Here is a 22,087-nt window from a genome sequence, read left to right on the forward strand (position 1 = left end):
TCAGTCAGTCAAGGAAAGAAACCTGTAGATGAAAAGAATTACCTCCTGGTTTTGGACCCTGCTGGTGGATATGGCCAGGGCCAGGTCAGGGCAAAATTGTGATAACAATAAAAGGGGCCTTCCTCTGCTTCCTGAACCCTTATCTTTGCTTCCAGATAGGACTTCCTTCCCATCTCTCCTTTCCTTAATTTATCTATTGCAATTGCTTTCCACTGGGGGGGGGGGGGGGATTTGCATTTGAATAGGAGACAATGTCACCTGTTGCTTTAAACCCAAGGAATGAAGCCAAATGGTGGGACTTCAGGCAACTGCATCACCCAGGAAAGGGAAAGTGTTTTGTGACCTAGGTGGGTGTGGAGGGCGGAGGGTGGCCTTTCAGTTCATTTTAAATAACTGTTCTAGCTTCACCTGCACAGAAAGAAAATTGTCATCACAATAACAGAGGCTGCCTACAGCTGGGAGTATAAGTTGTCTCTTGCCGCACCGTTTTCAGAAAACGGGGGAGGTCATTTTCCAGACTGAGGGTCTTCTAGTTCTTGACTTTGAATGGAGAGCCCAGTTCCCTCCTTCTCTCATCTTACACGCATGCACACTATAGTCTAGGACTTTCTTTTCATCAGTTGCATCTTAAGAGAAGTTGCTCAGGCTGAGACTTTCGTTCCCAACGAACGCTGTGTTCGCCGCTGTGCATTTGTGCACAGCGAGCGCAGCTGCTCGCAGACAGACGCGGCGGCAGCATCGACAGACCCTTGACCCGCAGCTGGCCAGCTTCGGAGGCAGTTAAGAGAAGACGGCAATACCAGCTTTCTCCCCAGCGCCTGAGGACTCGCACCAGCCACCGCAGAAGAGACAATCTCCACTCTGGCCAGCCGACGCCAAGACTGATAGGATCTTCCACCTCCCACCTTCTTCTAGTGACCCTACCTTCCGTCCCCTTCCCTGGCGTCTCCCCTCCCAGACTGCAAGGAGAGTGGGTCATCAGTCCGCCAGGGGGAGCGCCGGAGCCAAGCGCTGTGACCAGATCGCCTGGGTCCGCTGGAGAGTGGAGAGGGTCGCTCCAATCTGCGGGCGCAGAGGGCGGAGCGCTAGCTGTAGTAGTGGTAAAATAAAAATCCCAGCTAGCCGGCACAGAGCCCAGAAAGCGGGAGAAAGAGGTGCGATCGTCTCTGCTGGGGTACCTTAGGTGAAGAAACCAGCTGTCTCCACCTCTCAACCCTCTCCCTCTCCTGGAAAAGAAGAAACAACAAACTGACCCCTGCTCCTTTCCTTTGCAGCCCTGTGGACGGTTCTGCGGGAAGACAAGGCGTCCAAAGAACCTGAAAGAACCCAGGTACCGGGTGTCTCAGCAGCAGGGATCGGGGCGAGGGGACTGGGAAACCAGAATGAGCCTGGAGCCCTGGTGGCACTCTGCTGAGGGTGTAGGGCATCCTCGTGTCTCTCTAGAGGAGCTAGGACTGTTTATGGGTTTTCCTCTCTCGGGATGTACGACTCCCCGTGATCTCTCTGGGCTCCTCGAAGAAAGTAAGATGCTAACTAGTTAGGAAATGTTAGCCATCCTCGCTCGGAATTCTTGTATTGTGGGAAACCTCAGAGAATGAGAGGGTTTTCCCGGAGGCTGGGGACTGTATCGGAGGGGACCGTGCGGGGAGGGGAGCTGGCAGCAACGTAGGTGCTGAAAGCAACCGGTCCTAGAACTTCGTGGGAAGTCTTTAGATGGAAAGAGGAGGGGAAGAAACACGGCACTGGGCAAATTCACTCCCAAGTGTTCTTGTTCATTTCTCCTGCTCTCTCACCCTCGCCCGCCCCCCCCCCCCCCGCCCAAAGGGTTTTTATCTTTCCCTGTCTTTAAAAGGTGAACTTTAGACTTAGCCCTCTAAGTTAGTAATCCCCTGTATAAAGTGAAGTGCCTCCAATAGCAGAAGTTCCCCGCTCTTCTCCAATCCCCACCCCAGTATTTTAGGGATCAGCGAGTGACAGTAGCAATTGGAGAAACTGAGGCTGAGATTAAAATCCACGGGTTGCTGAAGGGAAGGAAATGTCACAGCCTGGCATTTCATCCTCAGAGGGCCGCCACCCATACACATCTCAGCGGGTTTAAAGGCACCTGAGGGAAGAGGAGCAGAACTGATGACTTTACCTAAGGACAGAGCAGCCTTGGAAAGAGACTGAAATGGTGCACTGGGCTTCCAGCGCAGAGGGGGCTTACTGGTCCTACCTAGAGAGAGAAGAATGGGAAGGGCATGGAGAGGATTTGCACTGCTCCTTCACAAGAGGTCTGGGGCAGCTTATCTCTGTGCCTTCCCTCGCTCTTTTGGTCTTTCTTCTAGGTTAGAGGCTCTTGGTCTATGATCCATGAATTTGTTTTTGTAAATATTTTGATTGTGGTATATTGTATATTTTCTTCATTTTAAGACCTTCTGAGAAGGGGTTCCCAAAACTTCACCAAATTGTCAATGGGGTTCATTACACAAAAGAAAGGTTAAGAATCCCTACTTTAGGAACTCAGAAAGTAGCTGTTCTTTGTGGGTAACCTATCATACCTAGGTTTTTTGAATATCTCTTTTCAGAGTTGCTTCCTGCACTAGACCTTTTGTATTTTTCTCTGGAATCCTTTCTCTTTCCCATCTCTTCCAATAAGTTTTGTTGAACATACCGTTCAGTAATAGTTTCCTTCTAACAATCAAAATCTACCCTGGTCACTGAACTGATCCAAGTCCTGGGAAAAAACCTTAGTAGCCCTTAGAAAAAATCTTAGAAATCTTTGAAGGCTCTGAGTTAGGGAAGGGAGAGGGGGGGAAAGGGAACTGGTTCACTGTTGGTCAGATATGACAATCTGATGTTTGTTATTATATGTATTTTACAGACATCCACGCAAGTATTTCTTTTCTCTTTCTTAGTGAACAACTGTTTAATACTTGTTCAATATTTCTTTGAGTTGTTTCTGTTCCAGAACACTACTTAAGGAGGGAACTTGGAGCTTTTATGAGGAATATTGACACAAAACACTTTTAAGACACAGCTCATTTTAGGCAGAATTGAGCTTTCCTGACCCTTCCCAGAGTCAAGGACTCTGTTATGACCATATTGCCTTCTCATTTTGGTTCATTGAGAGCTAAATAGTCTTACATATAAGGTTCTCTTTTATGAAAATTCTGTACTTCTCAGCACCTTTGAAGAACATAGCACCAGAAGAGAATTATAGAATCAGTGATCTAAGGAGTAACTGACAGTGGGGGAGAAGGGTCCTTGGTTATACAGAAAAAGGATTCCCTTCTGAAGTACACTGACTAGGGAAAGAACAGCAGCCTCATCTTTATGTAGCCCCATCTCCAAGGATTGCAAAGGATTTCATGGGTATTAATTCATCTATCCTTTTTATATCCAAGAAAAGTTATTTGTTAAAGGTAGCTATTTTGTAGACAGCTTGAGATAGAGAAGGGGTAAATGAGTGGTTTAGTGTCATACAGCAAGTCACTATAAGAATGGACAATGGATTTCCAAGCTAGGGTTACAAGGAAGTATGGCCTGCTTGCTGGAAGAACCAATGGGAGAAGATGATATTTTCTTGCCCTTGTTGGGATATATGGTGACCTGTTTAAAGCATTGAGAAAGAGCTGGTACTTTGGCAAGGGGGGGGGGTGACCTCTACAAAGCAAGCTGGACAAATTCTCAAGACTTCAAATTAGGCAGAATTTCTAGGAATAATAGGCCTCCATTGCCATCTTGCTACCTTCTAATTTCACCCCTGTTACTGAGAAAGAGTGTAAAAAAAAAGCATGTTATTCTGGACATATGTAGACATCAGGTCAGTGAAAATTATTTGGAGTAGTCCAACTAATGTTGAGTTTCAGTTTTTCTCCATGTCTCTGCCACCAATTGGTTTGTTTCTAGCCTTCATTCCCTTTTCCATCACTCTCGGGTAGATATTCCAGGCAGGCAGAGAACAAGATCAGGTTGGACTGTAGCCCATACCACTGTGATAATGACCTTATTTACTAATATATATCATTTGCTGCTTGTCTCTCTCTCAAAGGCCTGAGATCTGCATTCCAATAATGTTGGGAGCAAGGTGGTGACTTGCTGTGTAAGAGCCAAGTATCTAGAGGCCCAACCCCTTGGGACTCTGATTTGCGTTCAGTTTCATAGCAGATGAGTTCTCACTCCTCCCTGCCCACGCTGACCACCATGGGACCTGAAGAGGGGAATGCTACTGGTGCACACAACAATTTTGCAGCTATCTTCAACTCCCACCGGGAGCGAACCGCCTCCCTCCCATTCAACTTTAGCTATGGTGACTATGACCTGCCCCTAGATGAGGATGATGATGTAACCAAGACCCGTACCTTCTTTGCTGCCAAGATTGTCATTGGTGTGGCTCTCGTGGGCATCATGCTAGTCTGTGGCATTGGTAACTTTATCTTCATTGCTGCCCTGGCCCGATACAAAAAACTGCGCAACCTCACCAACCTGCTCATCGCCAACTTGGCCATCTCTGACTTCTTGGTGGCCATTGTATGCTGTCCCTTTGAGATGGACTACTACGTGGTCCGCCAACTGTCCTGGGAGCACGGTCATGTGCTCTGTGCCTCTGTTAACTATCTCCGAACTGTCTCCCTCTATGTCTCTACCAATGCCTTGCTGGCCATTGCTGTAGACAGGTAAGTATTAGACAGGGTAGAGTTGGGGGTGGGGGAGGGAATGAGTACAGGAGCAACCACTGAGAGAGATGGTTTAGTGCTCCTGTATTATTCACCCCATCTAGGGACTGGTAAGAACAGTGTCTCTAACCCCCTCCCTCATGTTAGTGAAGAGCAGAGTTTCACAGTTGAGCATCAGCAAGAAGAGCACTTGTCGCTCATCTAGGACCTGGTGCAAGGTATTTATACTCCCTAGATGTTGACAAGTCTTGAGTTCCTCAGCTGCGGCCCAGCAAGAGGCACCTGTGTCTACCAGATATTCTACCTAGCCTAGGCTCAGCTGTTGATTTGTGAGAGCTGTGGTTTTTACTTCACCTCACCTAATCTTACTTAAATTGAGAACAGCCCCGACTCTGAAATTCTGTGATAACAGGTTTAATGTTCAGAGGTCTATTACCTCAAAGCAGCACACAAGTTGAGAGGGACTTCAGTTAACAAATAGCGACATCTCTCCTTCCCAGCCCCCACTTCCCACCCCCCCTACCCCCACCCAAGTCAGTTCTTTCTAAACAACAGATTTTTAAAACAAGGTTACTGGATCTGTTTGCATAAAATCTGCCAACACATTTGTTTATGTTCTTTTGCATAAATCTGTATGCTTATTTGCATAGATTTACATGCAGCTCTTCCAGAACCCTGGCTTCAGCTATGTAAAGTGAAATTAATGAGAGCAGCCTATAGTAACTATTATTTATGCATTTCTTATGGTCTAATCACTTATGGACTAAGTGATTTTTATCAGATGAGCCATTAATTTTTTAAAAATTCAAGTAAAGCTTTATTATAAAGTCCTTTTCCATAGTATAGATCCAATTTAACTGAACCATTGTTACCTGTGTTATAGAGTCCATCTATCTCTTTATATAATGGGATACCCCAGTATAATCCTTTATCTTCCAACACCAGAGTTATGGTAGGACTCCTATCAACAAGGATCATAGAATTTAGAATTATAGAGATCTTGGAGACCTCCTTATTTTTCAAACCCAATGCTTATGAACATAATAATCCTTGAAAAATATAAGTATTACAATTTTATAAAGTAAAGACCTAGACACTTCATATTATTCCCCTAGACCAGAGAAAGGGATAAGAAAATCCAGCTAATCCTAGGGAAATACAGTGTGTCCCAAAAGGCTTAGTACATTTTACTTATTTTGTTTAAAATTGCACAATGAGTTTTGGGACAATCTGTAGTATCATGTGACAGTCTGATTCTAAAACCATAGGCCCTCTCCCCTGTCCTTGGGACATATGGATGATATTTATCCTATGGCCTAATAATAGTAATAATAACAGCTATAATATAAATATCATTCATATAACACTTCAAGGTTTGTAAAGCACTTTACTCTGTTATTTGATGAGATAATAATTGTGAAGTGCTTGGCATAGTCCCTGGAACATAGTAAATGCTAATGTTAATTATTATTATTAATATTTTATTATTATTTCATTTGGCCTTCAAGACAACCCTATAAGGTAGGTACTATTATCTTTATTTTACAGGTGAGGAAATTAATAGAGAGGTTAAGTGACTCAACCAGGATTACACAGGTAGTAAATGTCTGAGGCAGGATTTGAACTCAAGCTTTCCTGACTCCAAATTCAACACTCTCTATCCATTCTGTGGCAGCAATGACATCTTCCTGCCTCCTACCCTTTCCCCCCCCTTGCCCCCATCTCTAGAAATTTGCCTAATACTTTTCCAAGGCCAAGGTCATCCCCACTGAGCGTCAGAGCCTGCTCCAAACTCAATGAATTATTGAGCTCCTAGCAGAGCTGGAAATGGGTTTCCAGGACTTTGGGTTTGCCATTCACCATCAACTTTGAAAGTGAAAGACCACTCCCTTTACTTAGCAAAAGGGCTGTTCTGTGCCTTCACTGAAATCTGCCAGCACTGAGAAGAGGCAGATTGGATTATTTCATTCGACCTCTTGCTGGCACTACATCCTTTCCCTGGGCATGTACTTAGCTGCTCTCAAATGCAAAAAGCACATGCTTTAAAAAAAAAATCAGAAATATTTCTCCACCATAGTTCTCAGCTTGTGTGCTCCAAAGCAGCTAGTATTGGCAGGATACAAGGCTGAAAATTCCGTTAACTTGAATGCAAAACATCTGTTCAGTTTTAGATAACATGAATTTTCATTTCCCTTTAATTTGACTTTGTTTCCCACACCTATCCCCACCCCCCAGAAAAATGGGAGGCAAAAGCTAAGGCCCCTCCTGCCCAGTATTTACTTTTTGAATTTGTCTTCAATGCCTTTTTTTTCCTCTTTGGAACTCTTGCGACACTGACCTAAGGGTTTTCAAACCCACTACATTTTGTACCTGTGATCTCCTGCAGTGAGAGATGGTGGGACAAAGGAACAGTGGTAGAGAAAAAGAAGGCAGCCTGACAATTTTAGAAGAAGATGACAAAAGCAAAATGGGAAGGGGAGAATTTTCAAATTCATCACCTTTGTTTGCTGGTACAATTAGAGCAAAGTCCCCAGCCTCTATCAGGATTGACCAAAGAAAGAAACAGAAACATCCCACTGTTTAAAATGGCCCAGTTCCTTCAGGGTACATTGTTTATTGCAGGTAGTCACTTGGTATAGAGATAACAACTAAACAGAAGGTCAAGTGATAGGGGAAAGTCACTGGTATTATAAAATCAATAGAAAAGAATTGAGATTTGGATAATTTTTTTTTCTCACCATGTAGTACAGTACAGACCAAGTATCACTCTTTCAATCCCTACCTTTCTCCCTTCAATTCTACATTTCTAACTCCCTGCTGGTCAGCTCCACTTGGATGTCCTGCTGTGATCTCACACTCAATATATCTTATAGAAACAAGACCTCTTCTTGAGGGCAGGAATTTTGCTGCTTTTCTTCTCCATCTCATGAGTACCCAGGAGAGTGGCTGCCACATAGGAGACATTTTTAAAAAGCTAGTTGAATTGAGTTGAATAACAACTCAACTTTCTATAGAGTTTTAAGATTTACAAAGCACCTTTTTCACAACACTCTTGTGAGGTAGACTGCAAATATCATTGTTTCCATTTTAGAGATGAGACTCAGAGAAGTTTTTACTTATTTAAAATTCCACCTATTGTGCCTGATCTGGTTCTACCCTAAGGAACAAACCAGAATAGGCCAAATCTTTCTTGCCCATTGTCAACACAGATAATAAATGTCAGAGCCAATATTTAAATGCACATTTCTTGATTTTCAAGTCCAGCATTCTTTCCATTGTACCATGCTATCTCAAGCTGAATGTGTCATTTTTCCTTAATAAAATGAAAATGAAAAAAAAAAATAAAAATCCAGTCCTTCTCTATTCCCAGTTGCTCTTCAAGGTCATACAAATCAGTCTCCTAATCACCCAGATTTAACAGTTTAGCTTTATCCTTTATCTTTTCTTCCCTTCCTACTTTTTACGTTGGCAGTAACCAAGTCACATTGGTTCTTCCTTCTCAATATCTACCATTTTCCTATTTCTTCAAATTCCTGCTACTACTAGCTTAGTCCAGGGTCTTACTCTCTTAAACCTGTACTTTCCCAGGAGTTTCTTAACTGGTATCCATGTATTCACTCTACCCTAGTTTAGTCCTTTGTAACCAATGCTGAATGATTAATCTTCCTAAAACATTGTCTTATATGTGTCCCCTTTCTCCACCCCCTGTTCAGTGGCTTCTTACCACTTATGGGAAAGTCCAAACTCATTCACCTAATGTTAAATACTTTCTTTAACCTTCCCACAGTCAACCAGACCTATTCATTGTCTTTTGCACACACAATTCACATATCTGGCTCATTGCCTTTCTTCATGCCATCTCCTATATTTGAATCCTAGCTCTGCCACTTCCTACCTTTGTGACCTTGGGCAAAATATTTATCTTCTTTGGGACTCTGTTTACCCACCTGCAAAAGAGAGGGATGGACTAGATGATTTCTAAGGTCTCTTTCAAATTTGAATCAGTAATTCCCTCCTGAGAATATACCCTCTCTTTGCTTGATGGTCTATAGTCAACTCATCTTACAAAGCCCAGAACACATCTCACCTCCTCCATGAATAACCACTCTTGTAATTTCCCAACGCATTTCTTATTTGTACTAGGATTGCTACTTAGTTTATGTTGTATCCTTTAACATACATGTCCTATTTCCTCCAACTAGATTCCAATCTCCTAAGAGCAGCAATTTTTCCTCCTATGTCTTTGTACCCACACATAGCAAATGCTTGTCAGTAAGTGATAATGATGAGGTACTTATTGTAGGTACCTAGTTGGTACTAGATAGAGCACTGGACCTTTAGTCATGAAGATCTGAGTTCAAATCTTCCCTCAGAAATGACTGGCTGTGTGACCCTGGATAAGTTATTTAAGCTCTGTCTTCCTTAATTTATTCATCTGTTAAATTGGAATAATAATAGAACCTATTTCACAAGAGTTATTGAATGGAATAAAATGATATAATATTTGTAAAGTACTTTGTAAACCTTAAAGAGTTAAATAAATATTATTGGGGCCCAAACTGCCCTAGTTACTGGTAGCAAGAATGGGGGGACCAGCTATAGAAGATTTATAAGACATGGCTATTTTTCTCAAGGGGTTTATAAAAATCCAATGTGTGTGGGGGGACAGGGAAGGACAGAACAAATATATAAATATGTATCTATATCTATATAGCTGTAGCTATATGAAATAAGATATGAATGACATAGCTAGATATAGATCTATGAAATAAGATATGAATGACATAGCTATATAGATATAGTTATAGGAAACAATACGTGAAACAATTAAATGCTAGACTATCCAACCCTTAGCAAAGTGCCTGGCACATAGCAGCATCTAATCAATGCTGTTTCATTTGATTATAGCTTTCAGAGAAAAGGGAGATCAGAGCAACTAAAGTAATCCGGGAAGGCTTTGGGGAAAGGGTGGGTCGTGAGCTGGGCTTACAAGGATGTGTAGGATCTAACTGAACAAAAATGGAGAAGAGAGTATTGCAGAAGGAATTCCTCTAGCAAAGTCCTGGAGACAGTAATAAGCCTGGTAAGTGCCAGAGGCGGTGAGATTGGATTAGAGAATTGCTACTGAGGATTAGCAGGATATCCAGGCTGGTGCATTAAAAATGTCCAAGTTGTAAAGGGCTTTGGAAGCAAAAGCAAAAGAGAATGGACAGAATCATTGTGATTTGGAAGCCTAAGGGACCTCAGAGATAATCTAGTTCTCAAAGGTAGAGATTAGGTTGTTGCTGCTGCTGCTGTTGCTTTCCTTAACATTGTATCCCCACTGTCCTAGCACATAATTCCCTGCAGAATAGAGATTCCCAACTTGGGGTACAAATACCCTCAGAGGGTTACAAGATATTTGTCAAGGGGTATAGGAAATAACTATTTGAATTAAATAACTTTATTATTCTATTAAAATTAATCTCTTTGCTTTATTTCTTATATCCCAATGCTGGGTAAATGTTAGAATTTCTTTCCTTTCATATTAAATAGGGAATATGGGAATATTGACCAAAAGCCAAGAGGTATGAGTCTGAAAAAGGATAGGAATTATTATTCCAATGGTGACTTGAGTTGTTGAGACCACCTACCAAATGGCAAGGATAAAACTTTTTTGATTCAGGGAATTCTCACTCCTTTTTGGCAGTGTAGCTAGAATATTCTAGGGTGAGTTTATTTGTGATAAATAAAGGAAGCCGAGAAGAGGGAATGAAGGCTCTCTGGTCATATATTCATTGCCCTTTACAATGGTGACTGCTACAATAAAGAATGGCATGGATAGGTAGAAGAAGAAGCAAAATAGAAGAAGAAAAGTGAAGCAAAGCAAAAGCAAAGCAAAACAGTTTTCTGTTCTATCTGCTGGCATGCCTTCATCTCACCTTGATTACTTGGGATTTTGCCTGCCCAGACAGCCTTTCTTTCGTTGAAATATCAGCAATAAGTGGATTGAGGGATGAGTCATTGATGCTGCCTCTAGCTAGCTGACTGGGCATTGGACAAGCTGGTGACAGATACATAAACAGAAAATATTAATCTGCTGATTGAGGGCTTCTTTCTCAGAACATTAATGCAGAGAGAAATGGATGATGATGAGGAATACAAATAAAGAGAGGTGTCACTCACTTGACAACATTGATTAAAAAGTTTCTGTGTGTCCAGGCTTGTGATGGTCATTGTGAGTGATCTTAGAGAAGAAACAATTAAGATGTAGTCGATGTATCAAGCTCTAGTAAAAGCACCAATTGAATTTGTAGAATCCTCTCTTGCATTGCACTCCCTCCTACCCAATCTCCTGTCTAATTTCTAGTCCCATACTCCTTTTTCCAGACCCTTCCCATTAACCTCAAGGCATTCTTTCTTCTTCCCCACAGAACCCTTGTTCAATGCATGAAGGGTAGAAGGAATTCTCAATCTATAGAATGCTAGAATTGGAAATGCCATTCCAGATGATTGAGTAATTTAAATTAATTTAATAATAATCATTTTATAGATGAGGAAACTGAGGCCAAGGGAGGGAAAATGACTTTCCCAAGGTTATCCTAGTAAAAAGTGATAGATTCATAAGACAGTGATCTTTCCACCACTCTATGTACTCTCCTAATGAATGAATTCCTTTTATTCAGACAGCTGGGCAAAAAAAAATTCACAGCTGAGTCAAGGAGACTCATGGATTATAAAGCATCCTTCCCTTTAAGTCTGGATTCTCTAACTGAGCCATGTGCTCAGTCCTTGAGAGCAAAATTCAGGTGCTCACCCTGTACTTACTTGAAGCACTGACAATGAACTGCACAACACTGGTCTGCAAATCATAAGAGTCTGAGTTGAACCTTAGGGCCACCTCTATCTCCAAGGGACAGTGTTATCAGCCACCCTCCCTCTCCATCAACACACCCCAAATTCAACCTGGCCTTTTCCTTTCATCTTGGATCAGACAAGAAGATCCCAGAAAAGTGTTACTTCTTTTTTTCAACTGGTATAGTCCATCAGAGCTGCAGGGCTGATTTCATATACAACCAGAGCAGATATACAGTGGTCATATGAACCTGAAAAATAAAAGGATGTTGAGGATGGAATGGTTTTCCAGAGCTAGTTGACAAAACTACCAGAAATTAGTTTTGAAGTAAAGGGGAATCCAGACAAACTTTAAACAAGTGTTTCCCCTATTTTGGCCTCAGTTTCCTCATCTGTAAAAGGAGGGGGTTGGACTAGATCCTTTTTAGGTCCTTCACAGCCCTATATCTATGATCCTATGATCTTTAAGGTCCTTCTGTTGAGGTTTGGGATTTAGAGGTGCTCAAGATCCCATAATACCGACACACTGGGTCCACCCGAGTGAACTCGACTTCTTCGAAAGAACTGAGCCTTCTCTCACCCAAAAGCAAAACAAAGTTTATTAAAGATTTGCCATAATGGGTAGACTCTTAAGGAGCCTGAGCATTTGTGATACTTGTATTAACAAGCGGGGCCAGAACAATCTGACACAGACTGAGTCTGAGGTAGATTGAATCTCAGCAGCTTCATGGAGGCGAGATGGATCTTATATACAGAAAGACTGTGGGAGGGATCTAGGGGTAGTCTAGAGGCAGAGTTTAGGGAGGGTCTTGAGGAGAAGTCTAAGGAGGATCTTGATGGGACTGAGTACAGACTCCAGGAACCAAGAGAATGGGATTTTAATGGGATCAAGGGTGGGAAACAGTTTGAGGTAACAGACAATGGAGGGCTATGCTAATTCAAGGGAAACAGATTTGGTCATAGATATTTTGATAGGATGATGGGTGGGAGGTAGCTGAAGGCTACCTGGAGATAACAGATGATGGAGGGCTAGGCTAGGTTAAGGGCAACAGATTCAATCATTGTGATAATGAAAGGCTTATGGCCTCAGACAAAGTCTCATCATGTAGGAAAATTCAAGGAGAGTTCAAGGGGGTTCCCAGAGCCTGTATTTCCTCATTTCCAGCTCTAATTCCTTTCAGTCAAACCTTGAAAATAGAGGTTTTGCCAATGAATTCACCGAAAGAAAATAGCAACTTATTCATTACATTTTAGTATCCCAAGGGGATTGAATTATCAAATAAATAACTTGAAAATCCTTTTGAAATAGCCTAAAAAATTAGATGCTATTGGGCAGGAAGGACTAGAATCAAAGTGCTGACTACAAAAACACATAAATATGGAAAATCTCTTTGACTAGGTTGCCATTTGTCCTTAATATGGTGGGGCCAATTTGTGATAAAAAGCCATAAACTCCTGGGTTCCCATCATGAGCAGCAATAGGTTTGGAGCACCCATTACTGTAGACAGCTGTGTCGGCCTAACATCATGGTCTTTGTAAGAGGACCCTTTTACTAAGTGATGAGGGGATTGTTAGCACACTTCAAACCACACTGATCCCTCTGTAAGTCTCTTTGTGATACTGTTATACTCACCCAAGTAGCATTGATGGGCTTGGCAATGAGTTCCATGAGGGGACTGAACTTTGGCTGGAGAACTCCAACAGCCACCCTGAATAATAATGCAGCCAGCTGGGGTGAATTTGATCCAATTTTATCTAACATCTTCAGAGAGCTAGAAGAGGGATGGATTGGCACTTGAGTAAAATCTCTATCTGCATAGATAGATAGATAGATAGATAGATAGATAGATAGATAGATAGATAGATAGATAGATAGATAGATAGACAGACAGACAGACAGACAGAACATTTATTAGGAGCTATGTGCCAAACATTGGTGATTCAAATACAAGCAAACAGGGCAGTCCCTGCCCTCAAGGAGATTATATTCTAATGAGGGAAGACAGCCCATGAAAAAGAACTGGAAGATGGAGATGATACCTGCACAGTATGATTGGGATTCTTGGTACCCAGCAAGATAAAGGAAAAGCTGCCCTGTTAGAGTCAAGGGTCCAAGGGGGGGCATCTGGGTTACCTGCCAGTTTGGGGGTGATGGCAGCACTAAAAGCAACATGGTGTGGAGTAATTTGGAAAGTGCTCAGTTGGTTACTGTTGCCAGAACTGGTGGGGAAATAATAGGAGGGAAAACAAGCTAAGACTAAAACAACAACAAAACTATTGCCTGGGAAGAAAATAAAGTTGCAGTCATCCAGATTTCTCCATAAACAAACAGTATCATGAAGCCTGATGTACATTAATATATAAATGGTAAGAAAAAAGATTATGTTGACTTCCTTTAGACCCACTGCATTATTTCCTTCATGCTTCTCTTGATTTATAATCTCTGAATTTGTAAGTGTGTGTTTCCAAGTTTTAATAGTGTTTGTTCTTCTACCTCCACAATCTTCTTTTCATATTTCCCTTCATAGACACATATCCATCCTCATATTTCCCCCATCACAAGATACTTGTATTCTTTATAGATTGTTGTGGTTTGGAGTGCTGAGAATCCCTAAATACCAGAGTATAGGGTGGCATCTGTCTGGGATGAATGCACCCTCTCAAACCTTCTTCCAGTCAAGTGACAAGGTTTATTGTAATGCCAATAGAAGTGGGAAAAATTCTTAGGAAATCTGCATCTTGATGGGGGTGAGACTGATGCTTATATACAAAAAGGACAGTGAAAATATCTGGATGGGATTAAGGAGTGGTAAATAGTCTGGGGTGGGCCTAGTGCAAGCAGTGAAAAGACTATCAAGTAGATTAATTAGTGATCTAGGTGGGATTAAGGAGTGGTAGGTGTACGAAAGTAGTTTGTGGTGGGCAGAGAAACAGTGAAAGGAAGTCAAGTAAGCTAATTAGGTGATGTAGGTGGGTTTGGGTGGGAGGCACTGGTGATCTAGGCTGCTGAAATGTATGGGAAAATTCAGGGCCTGGGTTGCTTTCTAAGACATGGTCTTTTCCTTTTAGGGTTCCATGTTTCATCACCCCATCAGAATAATAGACTTTTAGATAAGAAGGGACCTTAAAGGCCAAAGAGTCACGAACATGTGACAAGAATTGCCCTAGTAACATCCTCAACGAGTGGCCATCTTTTTGAAGACCTCCAGAAAAGGAGAAGTGACTTCCTACCTAGGTGGCCACTTTGGGACAGCTCTGGTTATCCTGACATCAAGTCAAAATGTCTTTTTTCTGAAACTCTGGAGCTAAACAGAATTATTTCAATTCCTCTTTCAATTATCTAGGGTAATTCTTCAAATACTTAGAGAATTATCACATCATCCCAGACTCTTTTTCTCCCTCATGCTAAACATCCCAAGTTCCTTCAATAGATTCCTATATGATAGAGACTCAAGACTCTCCACCATCCTGATTTTTCCCTTCTTGATGCTCTCAGGCTTATCAATATCCTTCTTAAACTGCTATGCCCAGAACTGAACATAATATTCCATATGTGAACTGACACAAAGAGGCACTATTACCTCCCTAATCCGAGAAAAGATGCCTCTCTTCATGCAGCCCAAGGTTACAGTAAGTTTTTTGATCGTCACAACCTACCTTTGACTCATAGTCAGTTGGTATTCCACCAAAACCTCTAGATCTTTTTCAAACAAACTTTGGGTTAATATCCCACCCTCATCCCTACATGTTGACTTTCTAAACCCAAGTATAAGATTTCGCATTTATCTAAATTGCATCTTCTTAGATTGAGCCCAATGCTCTAGTTGCTCAAGATGTTTTGGGCTCCTGAACATCATCCATTGTGTTAGCCATACCTCTCAGCTTTGTATCTTCTGCAAATTTTATGAGCCTGTCATCTATGACTTTATCCAAGTCATTAATGAATATTAAATAGCACAGAGCCAAATGCAGCTCACTAGGGCACTTTAATGGAGACCTTCTGCTAAAATGATATGGAACATTAATGGTTACCCATTGTCAGCCATTCAACCAACTCCAATCTATTTACTTTTATTATCACCTAGTCCCCATCTCTTCATCTCTCCATAAAAATAGTATGAGATGTTTTATCAAATGAGTGGCTAAAGTATAGGCGAACTCAAGCTTCAGAATTTCTCTAATATAATACTGTAGTAACTCAAAAGAAGGGAATGAAGTTAGTCTGGCATGACTTGCCTTTAATGAAACCTTTTAGGTTCGTTATAATCATTTATTCCTTTCTTAGTCATCTTGGATGTCCACTAATCATCCTTTTAATGATCTGTTCTTCCAAGGAATTGAAGTCAAATTCACTGGCTTATGGTTTGTGGATTTCTGCTCCCTTTCCTCCCACTCCCCTCATGCCCTTTTCTTTGAAAATCAGTAAAAATTTTGCCCTTATCCAATCCTGCAGTACTTTCCCAATTCTTCACAAATGTTCAGATGTCACTGACAATGGCTTATTAGTCATGTCTGCCAAATGTGCCCAGGTCTAAGGAAAGCTGCAGTACATTTGGATCAAGTGACTTGAATTTATCAAGGAAAAGTAGTTGTGCTATTACTATCCACTTACTTATCGTGGGTAGCTATTCTACATTATTTATTTTTGTTCTGTTATTTCAAAGGCCAAGAGAATTCACCTTAACAGAGAAAAGAGAAGTAAAACAATAATAGAATAGCTCTGCCTTCTCTCTGTCATTCATACAAAGAGGGGTTTTTATCCTCTTCAATATATTTTTCTCGTATATAGTTTAAGTTTTTTCATTGTCATTAACTTTTCTTGCCAGTATCAATTCATTCTTCCAGAACACAAGGGTACTGTATTTACTGTAACTCTTTGGACTCTCTCCTGGAAGAAATCCTTCTTTTCACATAAATGAGCTCATTTCCTTCCCAAAAGTGCTATTTTCTTGTCTGGATTACTTTAGGAAAAAAAGCAGTGTGCTTCAGTGGAAGGAGAGCAAGGGATTCCAAGTTCTTGTCCAGGTCACAATAGTAGATACAGTGTGTAGCTCAGCGGCGGAAAGAGGACAAGAGAAAGTCAGGAAGCCGGAGTTCCAGTGTCTTCTCTTGTTGACCTTAACCATTTCACGAATTTTTTCCTTGATGTAGTTTCCCCAACTTTAATGGATGTTTGTGAGAGTAGAATGAGTCAAACAGGGAGGCAGCATAGTACAGAGGAAAGAATGATGGATTTAAAGTCAGAGAACATGAATTCAACTCTTGGATATGCCTCTTGCTTCCTCTTTGATCTTGGGTTAAGTTACTTAATGTCACTGAGACTCAATATTCTAAACTGTAAAATGAGGGATTACAATGAATCTATGAGTCTAAGGTATATACTAGCTCTATATGATTAAGCTATATGAAATAGCTATATGCTCCCTCCCCTTTCCTTTCCTCATTTACCTTCTAAGCATGAAAGGAATAACCTCTCTTTCTAGTGATGTCCTAGAAAGGAATTATTCTTTCCTTTGCTCTGTAAATTACTGACAGTCCTACTTTTTTTTTTGCCTTTTTTTTTGAGGGGCAATTGGGGTTAAGCGACTTGCCCAAGGTCACATGGCTAGTAAGTGTTAAGTGTCCGAGGCCAGATTTGAACTCAGGTCCTCCTGACTCCAGGGCCAGTGCTCTACTGACAATCCTACTTTTGAACTGCAAATGAATTGGAATAAATATCTATAGAAAAACTGTTAGGATCATAGATTTCACCCTGAAAAGGATCTTAGAAGTCATTTAGCCCAACTGTTTTCCTTTTCCAAAGAAGGAAAGTGATTAATGGCTACCCAGAGAAGTGAAATAATTCACCTAAGGTCTCATAGATGCCAAAGCTCAGATTCATATCTACATCTCTGACCCCAAAATTGAACATTCCTTCTTCCTGTTGCACCACACACACATACAGTCGCAATCTCAGGGAGTGGCAGGCTGGGGATAAAGTTGATATTTATTGTTGTTTCTTTCTTCAATACTTCACAAAATTGGTGGTTTCATACATGGGGGTACTTCTACCACTGATTCAGATTGCAACTGCTTAATAGAATGACCGGTGAGTTACCATGGCAAAAAAAAAAAATCCATCACCTAGTTGCCAGCTTCTTGGATACAGATACCTCCAGGCTCATCTGGAATAGTCTTTGAACAACAATCCACTTCTGGGCCCATTTTTGAAGGCTCTCCAGTTTGGCAGAATCTCCCCAAGGTCTATGCTCCACTGGCAGCATAGCCTTCAAATAACCAGTGTTGTCACTTCCACCCCATAACGAAACACCAGAGGACTTAGGTCGAGGACCACTATTAATAGCACTAGCTATTACTCTTTTACTCCTAATGAAATAGTGTTGCTAAAACTAGACTAACACCAAGCCCATTGTCTTCATTATTGTTGTGGCTATTTTCCTCCTAGATATCTGGCTATTGTCCATCCCCTGAAACCACGGATGAATTATCAAACTGCCACCTTTCTGATAGCATTGGTCTGGATTGTATCCATCATCATTGCCATCCCATCAGCCTACTTTGCTACAGAGACCGTCCTCTTCATCGTCAAAAGCCAGGAGAAAATTTTCTGTGGCCAGATCTGGCCAGTGGACCAGCAAATTTACTACAAATCCTACTTCCTGTTCATCTTTGGCATTGAATTTGTGGGACCTGTGATCACCATGACCCTGTGTTATGCCAGGATTTCCCGAGAGCTCTGGTTCAAGGCTGTCCCTGGCTTCCAGACAGAGCAGATCCGGAAACGTCTCCGTTGCCGAAGGAAGACTGTCCTTGTGCTCATGTGCATCCTGACTGCCTATGTGATCTGCTGGGCTCCTTTCTATGGCTTCACCATTGTCCGGGACTTCTTCCCTACAGTGTTTGTGAAGGAGAAGCACTATCTTACGGCTTTCTACATCGTTGAGTGCATTGCCATGAGCAATAGCATGATCAATACAGTGTGCTTTGTCACCGTCAAAAATAACACCATGAAATACTTTAAGAAGATCATGCTGCTCCGCTGGAGGTCTTCATACAATGGGAGCAAGTCCAGTGCAGATGTTGACCTCAAGACTAGTGGCATGCCCGTAACAGAAGAAGTGGATTGTATCAGATTAAAGTAATCCATTGGACCTTTAAAAAGAAATACAACATCCTTCCAGCCGTAAGGTAACAGATGTAAAGAGATGAGTGTTACCAACTGAATCAAGGCTCAAATATTTAATAAGACAAGTACACTGATGCAGTCTAGTATCACAATTTCATGAATGAACAGATATCATCATCACTCACCCATATTTATTGAGCACCTACTGTATACAAAACAGTAATGGTAGGTGCTGGGGAATAAAAAATATAGATAACACGAGTAAATTATTAAACAAGGAAGCACTGCATGGTATAGCAAAATACTGAACTGGGGTTAAAGAAGATCTGAGTTCAAATCCCACCTTCAACATTTACTTGTTGTGTGACCCTGGGCAAATCATTTAGCTTCTGTAAGCCACAAGCAAATTTCCTGGGATTTAACTAATAAGCTATTAATGAGTAGTGATCTGTGCCAGTAGAATTTTACACCCTGGGATTTCTTTACCCTGACAAAAATCACAGATCCTTCCTTTATTTGAGTATGAACATTAAAGTGTTGGCATCATACACAGGCCAAAGATAAGCAAATATTCAGGTTGGTGAGTACAGATAGGTAAATGTATTCCTAGAGTGTTAGGTTGTGCTTCTCTGACTCCCAGGTCTACTCTCCAAACATGAACATGGATCTTCTCTGATGTCACTCCTAGTCAGGAATTGTACAGGCTCCAAATGCCACTTTTTCCTATGCTGTCCAACATAGAGAACATGAAGTGTTTGGAAATGAAGATGGTATTCTATGGGGTAGACCTTCAAACTCCCAGCCTTTGATATTCTGCACAACCTCTTGTGATTTCTAGAACATACTCCATACTGGGGGGTGTCAGAGTAAAAGGTCCTTTCGAAAAGGATAAACCTTACTATAGGCAACTTTCTTATATGGTATGATATAAAGGGCAAAAGAAAAGCTCCCAGTAGGTATCTTCATGCCTGAAATTCTACTATTCAAGACTCTCAGGCTGCCAGTCTCTCTGTAATCATCTTTGGAAATGCAAATATCCCTGAGAAGGAATGAAATGAATGTATTCAGCTGACCTGGCCAAAACAGAGACTGGGAGAGTTGGAATGGCGTTGGACACCTGATGGGAAGAGAAACACAGAAAAGGGAGAAGTGTGTATAGAAATGAGGAAGCCTTTTTTCCTAACTACTTTTCCTCGGTGGAGCCATAGACTCCCATATTACTGCTAAATAAGAGTAGCCTATTATCATTAGGTAGCTTCTTTGGACAAAGGAAGACCCCAGTCCAAATGCTACCACCTCCAACCTTTCTTTATTGTTCTTTGTGTGAGCTACTCCATTGTTCTCCTAGAGGTTAGTTGACAGCCTGGTGAAAGAGATCAAGGTCTGTGAAGCAATTAGGAGCAAATGATCTCATCCATTTGGCTCAATGACCTCCAGAATAGCAGCAGAATTTCAGCCATGAGCTGCTAACAAGCTTCTCCACATTTGGGAAACTGAATGGTGCAGCAAACAGCATGCTGGACTTGGGGCCGGAAGACCTTGATACTGGCTGTGTCACCATGGGCAAGTTACAACCTCTTTGAGCCTCAGTTTCCTCACCTGTCAAAGGGGATCCTGTTTCCTGTACTACCTACCTCACAGGGTTGTTGTGGGGAAAGTGACATAAATGTGAGTTATTGTTGTGTGAGTTCTTCCAAGACTGCATGTTCCTGGGACTCCATCAATTTTAATATCTAATTGTGTTTTTCTTATTCCATGTGTACATATCTCTAGAAGGACTTTATTTTCTAATTGCCTTTGGTATACATAAAAGTTCAGGCTGACTGGGAAATGGGTTTGTGGAAATTATAAAAGGCACCATGAGGGTGGGAGTTTGGAGTTTTGTTCCTTTCCAAATACAAATGTTCTTTTCTGCAGTGAATTTTCAAACTCTGGCCAATTTCTTCCCACCATTCAGCATTCTCAGCCCCTTTCCCCAGCCAAGGTATCCTCAAAGGATGCAAAGGACTTTTAATAGTCGTCTAGGAAAAACATAATTTGGAATGCACCAAATCACATAATGCATTGTAATGCCAAGAAAGTAAGTCTGGGATTATCTGGGATGTTATTTGAGTTTTGATTTTTAGAAAGTAGTTCTCTCCATTAGCAAGGATAATTGAGAGTTGGCTATATTAAGCTTGAAGCTTTTTAGGTAATACTACAGTCTGTCTCCCCCATTGTTGTTATGAAATGTAGAGAATCTTCCCACCCCCCATAGTAATGGAAACATTTGCAAGATGCAGAACTGTATAAGAGGACTGAGTGCTGGTACTCAGTCAGAAAGACCATTTTAAAAATTCTGCCTCAGTCACGAGCCATATGACTCTGGACAAGTTATTTAACTTCTCAGTTCATCTTTTAAAAAAATGGAGATGATAAATCTCACAGAGTTATTGTGAAAATCAAATGAGATAATGTGTAAAAGGTGTTTTGTGAACCGTCATGCTCTATATAAATGTCACTCATGATTATTACCATTATTATGGTTATTGTTAAATATTGTTGTCTGCTTGTGATGTTCTAGGGAATATAAATCTTGTGTTATAACCAAGTGAAACAATGGATATGGAAAACTGACCACACTTTTCATGAATGTCCCCCTTAATGCCCCCCTTCCCCCAAATAAAAATGTTTTATTGTGTCTATATATTTGGGCATAAATGATGTGAGGTAATCTGGACAAGTCTACTTTTGACAGGAAGTGTACAGGGTTTTGCCCAAACGAAGCACTTAAATAAATATTTGTCAAATTGTGTGAATTAGTGAATTACTGTTTGCAAATATCAAAGTTGTCTTGTAATAGGCATCTTGTCTAAAACCCTTTAGTTTTCTTCCAGTGGTATGCTAACATGAGGCCTTTTCTGTACATATTACATAAAACAAAACTGAAATACCATACATAAATGGTGATCCTTTTAGTGCTGAGAATGATACTTCTGTTCCCAGTCTGGCAGTTTGTTCAATTGATGGCTCCAGTCTCAGCCTTTCCACTACTCATCATCTCTCCCAAACTAGGACCTGTTTTTACTGTTGTGATATTGTTCAGTCATTTTAGTCATGTCCAACTCTCCATGACCCTATTTGGGGTTTTCTTGGCAAAGATACTAGAGAGGTTTGCCATTTTCTTCTCCAGCTCATTTTACAGATGAGGAAACTGAGGCAAATAGGGTGAAGCGACTTGACCAGGGTCACACAGCTAGTAAGCGTCCGAGACGATTTGAATTCATGAAGATGAGTCTTCCTCATTCTAAGCCCAATGCTCTCTCCACTGTGCCACTGGCCCCTAGGGGGCTTCTAGAAAGTTGAAACGCTATTAAAAATAATGGAGGGAGAAATTGTGCATATCTTTATTATTTTGTTCCCAGGGTCAATTGTCTTTATTTGAGTATAAATATTCCTTCTCTACTGGGGCAGCTGAACAGTGGTCCA

At 41.2% G+C, this 22,087-nt stretch overlaps 1 protein-coding gene across 2 annotated transcripts; it reads left to right on the forward strand.

Annotated features, from left to right (window-relative positions):
- Positions 1 to 614: 614 nt before the first annotated feature.
- Positions 615 to 21,425, forward strand: PROKR1 (prokineticin receptor 1). 2 transcript variants are annotated; one of them, XM_069068916.1, is made up of 4 exons: positions 615 to 1,183; positions 1,275 to 1,330; positions 4,034 to 4,658; positions 17,939 to 21,425. In XM_069068916.1, the coding sequence occupies exons 3-4, from the start codon at positions 4,150 to 4,152 to the stop codon at positions 18,633 to 18,635; spliced, it is 1,206 nt and encodes a 401-aa protein (XP_068925017.1). In that variant the 5' UTR covers positions 615 to 1,183; positions 1,275 to 1,330; positions 4,034 to 4,149; the 3' UTR covers positions 18,636 to 21,425. The 2 variants fall into 2 exon arrangements, with proteins under 2 accessions (XP_068925017.1, XP_068925018.1); XM_069068917.1 differs by having other exon boundaries at positions 615 to 1,154.
- The last annotated feature ends 662 nt before the right edge of the window (positions 21,426 to 22,087 follow it).

The sequence above is a fragment of the Petaurus breviceps genome, unplaced genomic scaffold (genome assembly GCF_028583685.1).
Source record: "Petaurus breviceps papuanus isolate PSGF00001 unplaced genomic scaffold, PetGlider_PUasm1.0 90775, whole genome shotgun sequence".
Taxonomy (NCBI): Eukaryota; Metazoa; Chordata; class Mammalia; order Diprotodontia; family Petauridae; genus Petaurus; species Petaurus breviceps.